The sequence below is a fragment of the Hordeum vulgare genome, chromosome 1H (assembly GCF_904849725.1).
Source record: "Hordeum vulgare subsp. vulgare chromosome 1H, MorexV3_pseudomolecules_assembly, whole genome shotgun sequence".
NCBI classification, from domain to species: Eukaryota; Viridiplantae; Streptophyta; class Magnoliopsida; order Poales; family Poaceae; genus Hordeum; species Hordeum vulgare.
In genome coordinates this window covers 503311715-503324748 of record NC_058518.1, presented here as the reverse complement: position 1 = coordinate 503324748, position 13034 = coordinate 503311715, and the positions used below count along the sequence as shown (strand labels likewise).

Below are 13034 nucleotides of genomic sequence, written 5' to 3'. Positions count from 1 at the left end.
CTGACATCAATTCATCTCAATCTTGAAGGAAGTGATCGACGATTCCAAGTTCTTTTACTCCACTCGGAAAAAGTTTTTTGCCGGACGACTCATAGGGGGTGAGAAGGGCCCTGACTCTATCCCAAACAGTGTAATACTATCAGCCCTACCAGGCAATATCTACCTAGACAAGCTCGATCTGGACATAGGGAGGATTCGACAAAAGCATGAAATTCCTCTTGAAGAAAAGTATGGAAAAGAAGCAAGCTTCAATGCTCCCCGAGACAACAACGCCCTCATAGTGGGGAGGGTAAAGAGGAATAATGCTAGACATACAAAAGGTTATGTAAAGATTTTATGGGGCTGCTAATGTGGATGATTTGTATTGAAAGCGGAGGGTGAAGGGGCCCACCCCCACTACAAATCTGGGGGGAGAAGATTTAACTAATAGAAGGTCATGTAAAGTTTTGTAAACTCGTTCGTAGGTCTAGTATTGTCGGGGTAAAGAGCACCCAACGCAAAAGCGACCCTTCATTCCCTTGTTTTGCGGTGCGCCCCCTCCTTTGCACCGCCTTCCTCATAGAAGCCGCTCGGTTGATCCCAAAGGCCGAATTCAATGATAGATAAGGCTTTAAAAAGAATTCGACCATTATAGACCTTCTAAGTAGAACCGGTTCTAATTACCTAAAGAAGGACGCCCCCCCTACTACCAGGTACGAATGAGAGGTGGGCAGAGTGGCTAGTAGCGATGGTCTTTGAAGAAAAAAGAAAATAAAATAATGGATCCGTATACTCCATACGAGATGGGCTGTTTTGGCGGGGCATTCCTCGGTACTCCGTAGCATCGGCCCTTGTCTCCTTCGTTCACCCCACCACCGACACCTCCCTCGGTAGAACAAGAACGGGGGATCCTACCTGCCGCATTCTGCGGCAAGGAGTCGCTCGTCCGCACAGGGTGCTCGCCGACTGGGTCGGCCCAATTTTTTTTCTTTTTTCCTTTTTTCCTGTTACTTATTTCCATTCTTTTTTTCCTTTTTGGTTCATTTTTTCTTTCTTTTTCCTTTTTTCTTTTTTACGAAAATGAATAAACGTTTAATTTCCCAATCATTTTTTGAAAACATGAACATTTTTTAAAAAGGAGCACTAATTTGAAAGCACAAACAAATTTTTAAAGCTGAACATTTTTTGAATCTTGAGAAGAAATTTTGAAACCGGAAATAATTGTCAAAAACCCTGAACAAATCTGGAAGCGCGAACAATTTTCTAAAGCACGGACATTATTTGTATCTTGAGAACAAAATTTTGAAACGGAGAACAATTTTGAAAAACACCGAACAATTTTAAGCACGAAGATTTTTTGAATCTTGAGAAGAAATTTAAAAATGCGAACAATTTTGAAAATCCTAAACAAATTCATAAACATGAGCAATTTTTGAAAACACTAACATTTTTTGAAAGATCAGTTTTTTTCAAAAAAAAGAATTTTTCAAAAATACAAAGCATTTTTAAAATTATTAAACAACGGTTGAAAAACGACATTGTTTTGAAATTTGTAACATTTTTTAAATCATTACCGTTTTCTGAAATTTTAGAACAATCTTACATGAACTCAGTTTAAGAATTGAACATAATTATGATATTTCAAACTTGTTTTTAAAATACTTTTTGGTTAGATACTGAACATTTTCTTAAAATACCGAACATTAGTTTAGAATACCAAAAATTTTCGGAAATCCCAATGGTTCTTTGAAATTACGAATGTTTTTGAAAATTCCTCACTTGTCACCTTACCGCAAAGAGTGGCAAATAGGAGATATCAACAAGAGCCACCCTACGAACGTTCGATTCACCCTGTCCTCTCGTCCAGCATGTTCCGATTCGGCTCTCCCACTTGGACGGAAGACGAAAAGCCTTCTGTACTCTCTCCTCCCATCTCTCGCGCCGCCCAGTCCACACGGCCCTCGGCCACCTCCGACCGTTGCTTCCCTTCTTCACCGTCGTCGCTTTCGGCTGCTTCCTTGGGCTGAACGGGCGGCGCTTTAGCTGTAGAGCACGTGAAAGGTCGTGGCTGCCAACCAGCCCCCCACGTTCCCACCCGATTAGAAAATTCCCTCCCCGCTTTCCCACGCCACCCACCGCCGCCCGCCGCCGTCAACCAACCCAAACGCGCATTGCTTCCTGCTCCCATCCCACGCTACGTATAAAGATAAAGATCGCCCCCTCTGCTAGTTGGCAGCCAGCTACCTCCCTCCTTCGTCCTCGCAAGCATCGCACCAGATCGCCCGCACCGGCCGGTAGGAGCAAGGAAGGGAGATCCACCTAACCTATCAATGGCGGCCGCTGCTTCCTCCAGCGCCTGGAAGGCCAGGTGGCTCCGCCCGGAGGTACGCACCGATCCTCTCATCTGATCTTAGCTTAGCTTTAGCGATCTCGCTGGAATTTCTTGGATGGTTGTCTTGCGATGGACGACGGTCATGGTCTCACGACGGTAGCATATGTTCTTGGCAGGCGTACCCGATCTTCGCGGCGACGGGCGTGGCCGTGGGGATCTGCGTGATGCAGCTGGTGCGAAACATCACCACCAACCCCGAGGTCAGGGTGACCAAGGAGAACCGGGCGGCCGGGGTGCTGGACAACCACGACGAGGGACGCCGCTACGCGCGCCATCCCTTCAGGAGGTTCATCGACGGCAAGTCCGCCGAGATCATGCCCGGCATCAACAACTTCTTCACCGCCCCACCAAAGAACTAGACGAAGACCACGTCGTCGCCGCACAGCTCTTGGACTCCAAGAGAGGAAGGAATCATTCCTCCGCCGAGATTTTTGTTTTCCCCTTCTCAAGAATACGGAAATGAATACTGTTGGTTTTTCCTCGAATTCAAGTATGTTATTGGCCATGACTAATTGTATGGCTGTACACCATTGATTGTTGTGATCATACACACAAACCTCGATCTGAATAATCCCTCTATATATGTCTTGAAGAATAACTATGCGTGTGTGTGTCTCTCTTTTTCTATCATCGATTGGAAACATTTAGTTTGTGCTGGTCTTCTCCGTGGAAACTAGCCAAGTTGGCATGCAGGCTTTTTCCTCGCATGTTTGGTCAACACAAAACTCGACAAGGCAATTGGGCAGCGGCCTATTTTCTTGGAAGGTGTCAAAGTACGTAGTGCACAACACGCTGGTTATTGAGAGACGGTTTTTAGAACTATATTGTTCTTCTCTTATTTTCCATCGATATGTCTGCGGAAGAGCATTTACGCAGTGCAGCGAGCGGGGGAATAAGCGATGTAGCGTTCAGCTGAGTATTGTAGCAAACCAGTACTGTAGGGAGCCGGCACAGTAACGGACGTCAAAAAATGTGAACATTTTTCAATTTTTTGAAAAACTTTTGAAACCGTTATTTTTCTTTTGAAATTTCAAACATTTTCCAAAAAGAACAATTTCTGAAATTATAAAAAAAATTAAAGTTCAAATATTTTTATAAAAATTGAGCAATTTCTGAACATTTCAAACATATTTAGAGATTGTGAATCTTTTTTAATATCCTATATAATTTTTTAAATAACATGGAAAATCTTTGATTTTCGTGGAAAATTTGAATAGATGGTTCTTGAAAAGGCAAAAAATCATAATTAAGAATCAAACAATACTAAAATATATTTAACATTTTTCGAATTTTATGAATTTTAAAAAATAAAAGGAAACAGAAAAATGAAATAGTGGGAAGAAAATTGGAAATCCAATAAAGAGACCAACTAAAAAAGGAAAACGTGTTCCCTAAAAACGCGGGCTAGAACCAACGCCCCAACTCAGAAGCATTAAATGGGCTGCCAAGGCAATAGCTAGCAAAATACTCCCTCCTGGGCCGGTCATGGACCAGCCCAGCGGGAGGGAGACTTTTTCAGTTTTGTGAAGTTTCTAGAAGCTTCCTAGATGGGTTTTTTCAGTTAGGTTTTTTCAGGACTGGGTTTTTCTTTGGTTTTTCTTTTTTTATTTTCTTTACTCATTTTATTACTTTTTCATTTCCATTTATTTTTATATACACTTTATTTTTTTGGGAAAAGTGCAGCCTTTTTCTGATTAACTTTTTTTGACACAAAGAAACTTTTTTCCAAATCACTGAACCATTTTAAAAAATTTATAAATTTTCTAACTAAAATTGTATGAACTTTTTTAAAATTGATGAACTCTTTTCAATTTTTTTTGAACTTTTTTGAAATTTAATGAACTTATTTTGTAATGGATGATATTTTTAAAATTTGTGATTTTTTTTTTTCAGTTGAATGAAGTTTTCTAATACTTTTTTTTAAAATTTAGCCCTGAAACTAGACCGGTCCATTTTAGAGGCGCGTGGGCGCTGGTTCTCCTAACCGACGCTTAAGGCGCCACCTAGGAGCTCCCTAGGTATTGTGCCAATGAGCAGAGTTGTTTCACTTGTGTCATGTCCCTCAAAATAGGCATTGATGCCTAGGAGACGTGTCGGAGATTCACCCATGGGGAGCCCATCCAGGAACCTGCACGATCGGCCCAAGCTATTGCAACGTTGACTAAGAATTTCATGAGGGCAAGGAAGCATGGGGCGGGCCGGATCCAGAGACATGGATGGGTAAGACCAACAAAAGGATTCGTTAGTCTAAATGTTGGCGCCTCCTTTGATGCAGATAGTGGCATCGGTGGGACGGGGGCCATTATACGAGACTCCACGGGATCCTTCATTGTGGCATCCGCGAGTAACATCCCGTTCGTCGAAGACGCACCGACGGCGGAGGCTAGAGGCCTCAAAGACGGGCTGATCCTGGCAAACAATATAGGGTGCAACAAGGTGGAGATCAGGGCGGACTGCATGGAGGTCATCGAGATCATGCAAGCTGGAGGAAATTCCTTAGGACCAGCTGCAACCATCTATGAAGAGTGCTCTTTCTTATGTCAAAATTTTCTTTTTGTTAGTTTCTGTCATTGTCCTAGGAAGGCCAATATGGCGGCTGATTTGTTGGCTACAAAGTCGGAGCCCTCGAGAACTATAGTTTGGCAGAACGAGGCTCCGGACTTTTTGCTTGACATACGCGCAGACGATGTAGCCCTGTTTTCTCATGAAATATAAGCCCCCATGATGGCATTTCCCTAAAGAAAACTTCATGGTTTTATTTTGCAATTTGTACTTTTATTTTTGTATGGGAAGGTTTGGAGAAAAATATTGTTCTCTAGCTATGATGTGCAACGGGGGGGGGGGGGTAGGATTTAGACATGGAGCGGCCGGAGAGACAACAACCAAAAAAAATGTAACCCGTGCAATAATCTACTCCCTCCGTTCCTAAATATAACACCTTTAAAAGTTTTATTAAAAGACTACATACGGAGCAAAATGAGTGAATCTACTCCCTCCGTTCCGAAATATAAGACCTTTTAGAGTTTTGACTATAGACTACATACGGAATAAAATGAGTGAATCTACACTCTAAAATATGACTACATACATCCGTATGTAGTATATAGTGCAATCTCTGAAAGGTCTTATATTTAGGAACGGAGGGAGTATATTCTAAAATATGTTTATGTACATGCATATGTAGTTTATAGTACAATCTTTAAAATGTCTTATATTTAGGAATGAAGGGAGTATTTCAAAAGTATTCATTTTTGAACTAGGAATAGTGCTATTATTATTTTTCTTCCAAAAGCTGCTAGTTGATTGCTTTAGAAACTTATTCATCCCACAAACTATGGGTAGCAAGGTTAACCAATTTTGCCGCTAATTGACTTTTTTCTCTTCATATTACACATGCGTAATTGATGATAAATTAAACTAAAAATATATTATTAGCGCATCATACATAAAACCATAGTGAGGATAAAACAAATCTCACCCACATGAGGTGGTTTCTAAGTGAAGAAAGCCCAAATCATAACAACGAACGAAGAGACTAACCTCTCCATCTCCCCGCGTCCTTGCGCGAGTGCTCGCAAGGTGCGGCCTGATAGCGCCCGCATGGATTGCAACCTTCACGGTGAAGGCAATTGGCAGTTTCCTCATATGTCTTGAACAACATGCACTATTGAAATTCAGAATTTTACCGTCTGTCTTTTCTTTGCCGTCTGCTGACGCATGGCAAAGGTACTCTTTGCCGTCAGCTGTCACAGTGCTAACAGCAAATAGGTGATTGATGGCAAAGGTTTAATTTGTCGTCGGCCACCTCTTTGCCGTCCACTGGTGGACGGCAAAGGAGCCCTATGCGGACGGCAAAGGGTGGGCAGACTGCAACCCCCCCCCCCCCCCAAACGGCCGAAACCTCACCCTCACCCACCCCACCCCTTTGCCGCCCGCCACCCTCCCTTTGCAGACGGCAAAGGGGGCATGGCCCTAACGGCTCCCACCCCGCACCCACTCCCCGCCCGGCTACCCCCCCTATCTCTCTCTCTCTCTCGCCGTCGTCTGCCCACCCGCCGTCGCCGTAGCTCCCCTCCCCAGCCACCCGCGCTGCCGCCCTCCCGACCGCCGCCCCCTCCCACCTCCCTCCCGACCGCCGCCCCCTCCCACCTCCCTCCCGGCTGCCGCCCCCTCCCACCTCCCTCCCGGCTGCCGCCCCTCCCACCTCCCTCCCGGCCGCCCCCCATCACACCTCCCTTCCGCCCGCCGCCCCCCTCTCACCTCCCTCTCGGCCGCCTCTGCCCCCTCCCACCTCCCTCCCGGCCGCCGCCCCCCTCCCACCTCCCTCACGGCCACCGCCCCCATCCAACCTTCCTCCCGGCCGCCCCTCCCCTCCCACCACCCTCCCGGCCGCCGCCCTCCTCCCACCTCCCTCCCGGTCGCCGCCCCAGCCTCACCTTCCCTGTGCGGGCGACCCCGACGCCCTCCCCTCCGGTTAGTACTGTTTTTCATATATTATTTGTTTTTTTCCTGTTTTTTCTTGTTCTTTTTTGCTAGAATGTCCGAATAATAAAAAGAAAAAGTGGAAAAGGTAGAAGCAGAATATGTAGTTTAGTGCTAGGTTTAGTTTTATTTTCTGTTTTTTATGTTAAATTAGATAGTTAGTTTATTAGGTAGAAAAAGTAGATAGAAAAGAAAAAAATAGATAGAAAAAAAAACTTAGAAGAAAATAAGAGAATAATAAACTAGAAGAAGAAGAAGAAGAAGAAGAAGAAGAAGAAGAAGAAGAAAGAGGAGAGGAGGAGAAAGATAAAAGAAAGAAGAAGAAGAATAAGAAGAGGAGGAGGAGAAAAAAGACGAATAATAATAATAATAAGATGATCAAGAAGAAGCAGAAGAAGAAAAAGAGGAGAGAGGAGAAGAAGAAAGAAGAGGACCCCGACCCCCGACGCCACCAACCCCCGACCCTCGCCCCCTACCTCCGACGCCATTGACCCCCGACCCCCGACTAGCTCCCGACCCCCGACTCCACTAACCCCCGACCCCCGACGCCCGACGCCATTGACCCTCGACTCCAGACGCCACTAACCCTCGACCCCCGACTCCCGACGCCCAACGCCACTGACCCTCGACTCACGAAGCCACTGACCCTCGACCCCCGACCCTCGACGCCACTAACCCTCGACCCCCGACCCCCTACCCCTGACCCCCGACGCCACTGACCCCCAACCCCGACCCCTGACACCTCTTCGGCCTCTTGTTGACCGAAAAGACCCCAACCCCCGACGCCAGTGACCCTCGACCCCCGACGACACTGACCCCCGACCACCGACACAACTAACCCCCAACCCCCGACGCCACCGACACCCGACACCACCGACCATCGACGCCACTAAGCCGACGGGGGTCATAGTTTTGTAAATTATGAGTTAGGCCACATATTTTCGGATTATGTTAATTATAAAAACATCATATTTGTGTTGATCGTGTGAATTTGAATGTGCGGTTGTTCGACGACCTGCACGTGCGTTGGACGAGCTCCGCCCCTGCGTTTGTTGGTGAGCACAACTGACTTCTCCTCCTACCCCCTTAATTTGCTATGTTCCGGTCTTCGTGCCGATGAAATTAACTTGCTAGCTATAGGTTTCTTCAATCATGAGTATGCGTGACCAATATGTGTCTCCCGTTCGAAAGGGCGACATCTATAAATATGCATGTATTTGCCTATTTATAACCGCCATCCTTTCGAATTGTCCAACGTTATCCATGGACAACCTAAGTATGTGTAGATTGGGTTCGTTTTCCCGTATGCTGTGCTTCAGAGGCCTACTTATATGCCTCTCTTCCTCTCCCACTCACCACACAAGCTAGATCTATTCTCTCGAACTTCAAACACCCAAGCAACCGAGCCCTCCATCCTCTCCGAGAACCCCAAGCACCAAGTGAAGATGCAGTACAACGCGCCGACGTTCATTCGTCCGCCTGTCGTGCCGAAGCTGCTCTACCCACCGGGCGTGCTCGTGGAGAAGGAGCTCCGTGTGTGGGCCATTTCCAGGTACAGGGGGCTGCTTCTGTGACAATAGACCTTCCCCTGCAACGGCACCAGAAGAATGCTGCTAGAACTCCCCGGCAGCGAAACTAGAAGAATGTTGTTGATGTCCCACCAGCGCGTGGGTTCGCGGCAGTTTTCGAGGGTAGAGTATTCGACCCAAATTTGTTGATTCGCCAGGCACGAGGTGAGAGGATACTCGAGTATTAGCAGTTGAATGTATTAGATTCAACCGCACCTGAAAGATTAGTATCTGCAAGCAAAGTAGTAGCAGCAAAGTAATATGATAACAACGGTGTCAGAAATGATCTATTGATGGCAGACTATTCCTAACTGTCGTATCAATGGCGCCAGAAGTTGCCCGTTGACGGAAATTGTCTGTTCCCGTCAACGACGAGCGAACCAGAATTATAGCAGGTAGCAGTAGTGTAACGAGTAATAGCAGTGGCAAGGAACAACAGTAGTGACAACAGTAGCAAGTAGCAACAGTAGCAAGCGACAGTAGTAACAGCAGTAGCAAGTAGCAATAGTAGTAACAGCAGCAGCAACAATAGTAACAGCAGTAACAGCAGAGCAAGACAAGTAACAACATTAGTGGGACAAACTCTTAGGAAATGGGTCGGTGATTTGTTTGGATGATATTCATCATGCAATAGTTATAACACGGAGAGATATGTGGCTAGCTCCTGTTCGTCAATGTGATGTGGGCATGCATTTCGTGTGTAGTCATACGTGCTTAGGGAAAAGAACTTGCATGACATCTATTGTCCATCCCTCCCATGGCAGCGGGGCCCAAAAGGATACTACAAGATATTAAGGTTCTCCTTTTAATAAAGAACCGAAACAATGCATTAGCACTTGGTGAACACATGAACTCCTCAAACTATAGTCATCACCGGGAGTGATTTCGGTTATTGTCACTCCGGGGTTGCCGAGCCATAACACATAGTAGGTAACTACAACTTGCAAGATCGGATCTAAAACACACATATATTGGTGACAACATAATAATTTCAGATCTGAAATCATGGCACTCGGGCCCTAGTAACAAGCATTAAGCATGACAAAGTAGTAGCAACATCAATCTCAGAACATAGTGGATACTAGGGATCAATCCCCGTCAAAACTAACACGATTACATGATAGATCTCATCCTACTCATCACCGCCCAGCGAGCCTACGAATAGATTACTCACGAACGATGAAGAGCTTCATGGAATTGGAGAGGGAAGAAGGTTGATGATGACGATGGCGACGATTTCCCCTCTCCGGAGCCCAAAACGGACTCCAGATCTGTCCTCCAGATGAAGAACAGGATGTGGCGGCGCCTCCGTATCGCAAACGTGACGAAATCTTCTCTCTTGATTTTTTTCTGGGCGGAAGTGAATTTATAGAGTTGAGATTGGAGGCGCCAGAGCCACGTGGGCCCCACAAGCTTGGTTGTCGCGGCCAGGCGGGTGGCCGCGGCAACAGGGCTTGTGGCCCACTGGCCCATCCCCTGAGGTGAATCTTTGCGCATGTATTTTTCATGTTTTCGAGAAACATTCTCTGTAAATTTTCAGGACGTTCCGAGAACTTTCATTTCTGCACAAAAACAACACCATGGCAATTCTGCTGAAAACAGCGTTAGTCCGGGTTAGTTCCATTCAAATCATGCAAATTAGAGTCCAAAACAAGGGCAAAAGAGTTTGGAAAAGTAGATACGATGGAGATGTATCAAAACTCAGCTGACAAACTGAGAGAGAAAGAAAAAAAACTTTGACAAACTCTGTTTGATCTTGTTGTTGCAACTATGTCTAACTCATAACCAGAATTTCAGCAAGATCACAAGTTAACCACATAAGCAAGTGACACAAAGGTCTCACGTAAACTAATATCAATGGCATAATCAGCTAGCGAGCAAATAATAATGAGTTTCAGATACCAACAATTCAATCAAAACAAGCATGAAGCAATATGAATAGGTGGTATCTCGCTAGCTCTTTCTGAGACCGCAAAACATAAATGCAGAGCACTTTCAAAGATCAAGGGCTGACTAAACATTGTAATTCATATCAACGAAGATCCAGTCACAGTCATACTCAATATCAATCAAAAGCAAAGCATAAAAATGATAGAGGTGCTCCCTAATTGGTGCTTATATAAGAAGAGGATGACTCAACAGGAAAATAAATAGACAGGCCCTTCGCAGAGGGAAGCATTGATTTGCAGAGGTGCGAGAGCTCAAGCTTTGAAAACAGAGATAATAATTTTGGGAGGCATGCTTTCATTGTCAACGCGATGACCAAGAGTTCTCAATATCTTGCACGCTACTCATGCTATAGGCGGTTTCCAAACAGAAAAGTAAAGTTTTAACTCCCCCACCACCAATCAATCACACTCCACGGCTAGCCGAGTCCTCGGGTACCGTCCATACTAACATCAATCCACGGGGAGTCTTGTTTTACAGTTATGTTTTCGATTTAAGCGTGGAACTGGGCATTCCAATTACCGACCCCTTTCTCGTGAATGACAGTGAATAAACACATGTCGAGGATCACACCTAACATGGAAGATACCAATAGCCCCCTGTCACCACATGAGCGGTTTGGGCATGCAAAACAGATTATTTCTTGAAGGTTTAGAGAATGGCACATGCAAATTTACTTGGCGCGACAGGTAAATACCGCACATAGGTAGGTATGGTGGACTCTCATGGAAAAACTTTTGGGTTTATGGAAGTGGATGCACAAGCAGTATTCTGCTTAGTACAAGTGAAGGCTAGCAAAAGACTGGAAGCGACCAACTAGAGAGCGACAACAGTCATCAAGATGCAATGAGTTTGACTAACATGGAGTGCAAGCATGAACAGGATATAAATCACCATGAACACGAACATCATAGAGGCTATGTTGATTTTGTGTCAACTACATGCATGAACATGCGCCAAGTCAAGCCACTTGAATCATTAAAAGGAGAATAACATCCTATCATACTACTTCATAGTCATCTCAAAATCTATGTTGGCATTCAAGACAAACCATTATAAGGTCCTAGCTAAATAAGCATGGCATCAGAAACTATGATCTCTAAGTTGTCATTGCAAACATGGTTCTCTCACAACAAAGCTTAATCTGGGACGACAAGCTAGTCATATTTACAAAAACAAAATAGATAGAGTTCATACCAGCTTTTCCAGTCTCACTCACTTCATCATATATCATCATTATTGCCTTTCACGTGCACGATCGAACGATGTGAACAATAATAAGCGTGCTCGTGCAATGGACTAAGCTGAATATGCAGACAAACACAAAGGAGAAGACAAAGTAATATGGCTCTTTGAAAGCTAAACAGGTATGCATGCAAGAGCCACTAAACATTGTAACCAATATCTTCTACCTTGACCCAAAGAAAAAGAAAAATATTTACACGGGAAAGCTCCCAACAAGCAAAAGAAGAAAGGAAAATCTTTTTGGGTTTTCTCGAAAGGACACAAAGCAAGAAAACAAGAAAATGAAAATAAACTAGCATGGATAATACAGTGGCAAAGTGTAAACACCGGCGAGCAAAGTGAAAGCATAAGCATGAATGTAAGGTCGGTGAGAACACGTACTCCCCCAAACTTAGGCTTTTGGCCTAGCTTGGTCTACTCCCAAGGACGGTCCTGGCGAAACCCAAAATCATAATCGGGATTATACGGGAGCGCTGCAGCCACTGCCTGAATAGCTGCCTCACGAAGACGGGAAGCTGTCGCCTCCCTCTCATACTCCTCTGCCTCTCCTATGGTTATGTAGTATCTCCGTTATACCTGAAAGTCAAAGAAAGCAGGAGCAGGAAGGGTAATATGGAAGACACGCTGTCGGTTAAATATCAATCGGTATAGGAGGGATTCATCATCCCTCTCAAGAAACTGGTAGCGTGTCAAAGCGACGCGGTCAAGGAAAGCTGTATGGAGCAGGGGATCTCCTACGCGGATGGGTACTCCAAGAAAATTTGCTATGCGAGTGGCATAGATGCCGCCAAAGAGATCTCCTCAATAGCGTTTTTATTCATCCTCCTTGCTATAATAGCTCCCATGTTGAATATTTTGTCACTCGTAACTGCGCTCTTAAGGATAGTAAGGTCGGATGCGCACAGGTGACAATGTTCAACCTTGCCGTTAATGCATCTACCTATGAAGAGGGCAAAGTAGTGCAAGGCAGGGATATGAATGCTTCCTATGGTAGCTTGCGTTATGTCTCTAGTTTCTTCAACAGAAATACTAGGGAAGAAACCTCTAACCGAAGATTTAGCAGGATCTTTAAGATTACCCCCATCGGGTATTTTGCAAATCCTATTGAAATCCTCCAAATCCATGGCATAAGATTTATCATACAAGTCAAACAGTATGAATGAGTCACGGCCAACTGAAAATTTAAATCTACGCATGAAAGAGGCAGTGAGCATAGCATACTGTTCGCATTTATCTGAGAGGAATTCTTCTAACCCGGCATTGCGAACAAGTGTATGAAACTCATCCTTGAAGCCTGCTTCAATCATAAACTCATCGGAAGGCCATTCACAAGGTTGTACCGGTGCGTCTCTTAGTTGATAAGGATCGGGCTCTCGAAAAGAAAGACGGGGACCCTTCTTACTTGAGGAGCCATCATGAAA

General features: G+C 44.9%; 1 protein-coding gene across 1 annotated transcript; it reads left to right on the top strand.

The window, feature by feature from the left end:
- The first annotated feature begins 2191 nt into the window (after positions 1–2191).
- On the top strand, positions 2192–2969 carry LOC123420010. Its single transcript, XM_045107256.1, has 2 exons — positions 2192–2363; positions 2488–2969. The coding sequence occupies exons 1-2, from the start codon at positions 2310–2312 to the stop codon at positions 2728–2730; spliced, it is 297 nt and encodes a 98-aa protein (XP_044963191.1). The 5' UTR covers positions 2192–2309; the 3' UTR covers positions 2731–2969.
- Positions 2970–13034: the final 10065 nt, after the last annotated feature.

Bases quoted from the DNA above. Each gene is read 5' to 3' on its own strand.
- LOC123420010 (XM_045107256.1), top strand. From the start codon at position 2,310: ATGGCGGCCGCTGCTTCCTCCAGCGCCTGGAAGGCCAGGTGGCTCCGC. The intron at 2,364-2,487 runs GTACGCACCGAT...TGTTCTTGGCAG, and splicing joins CCAGGTGGCTCCGCCCGGAG to GCGTACCCGATCTTCGCGGC.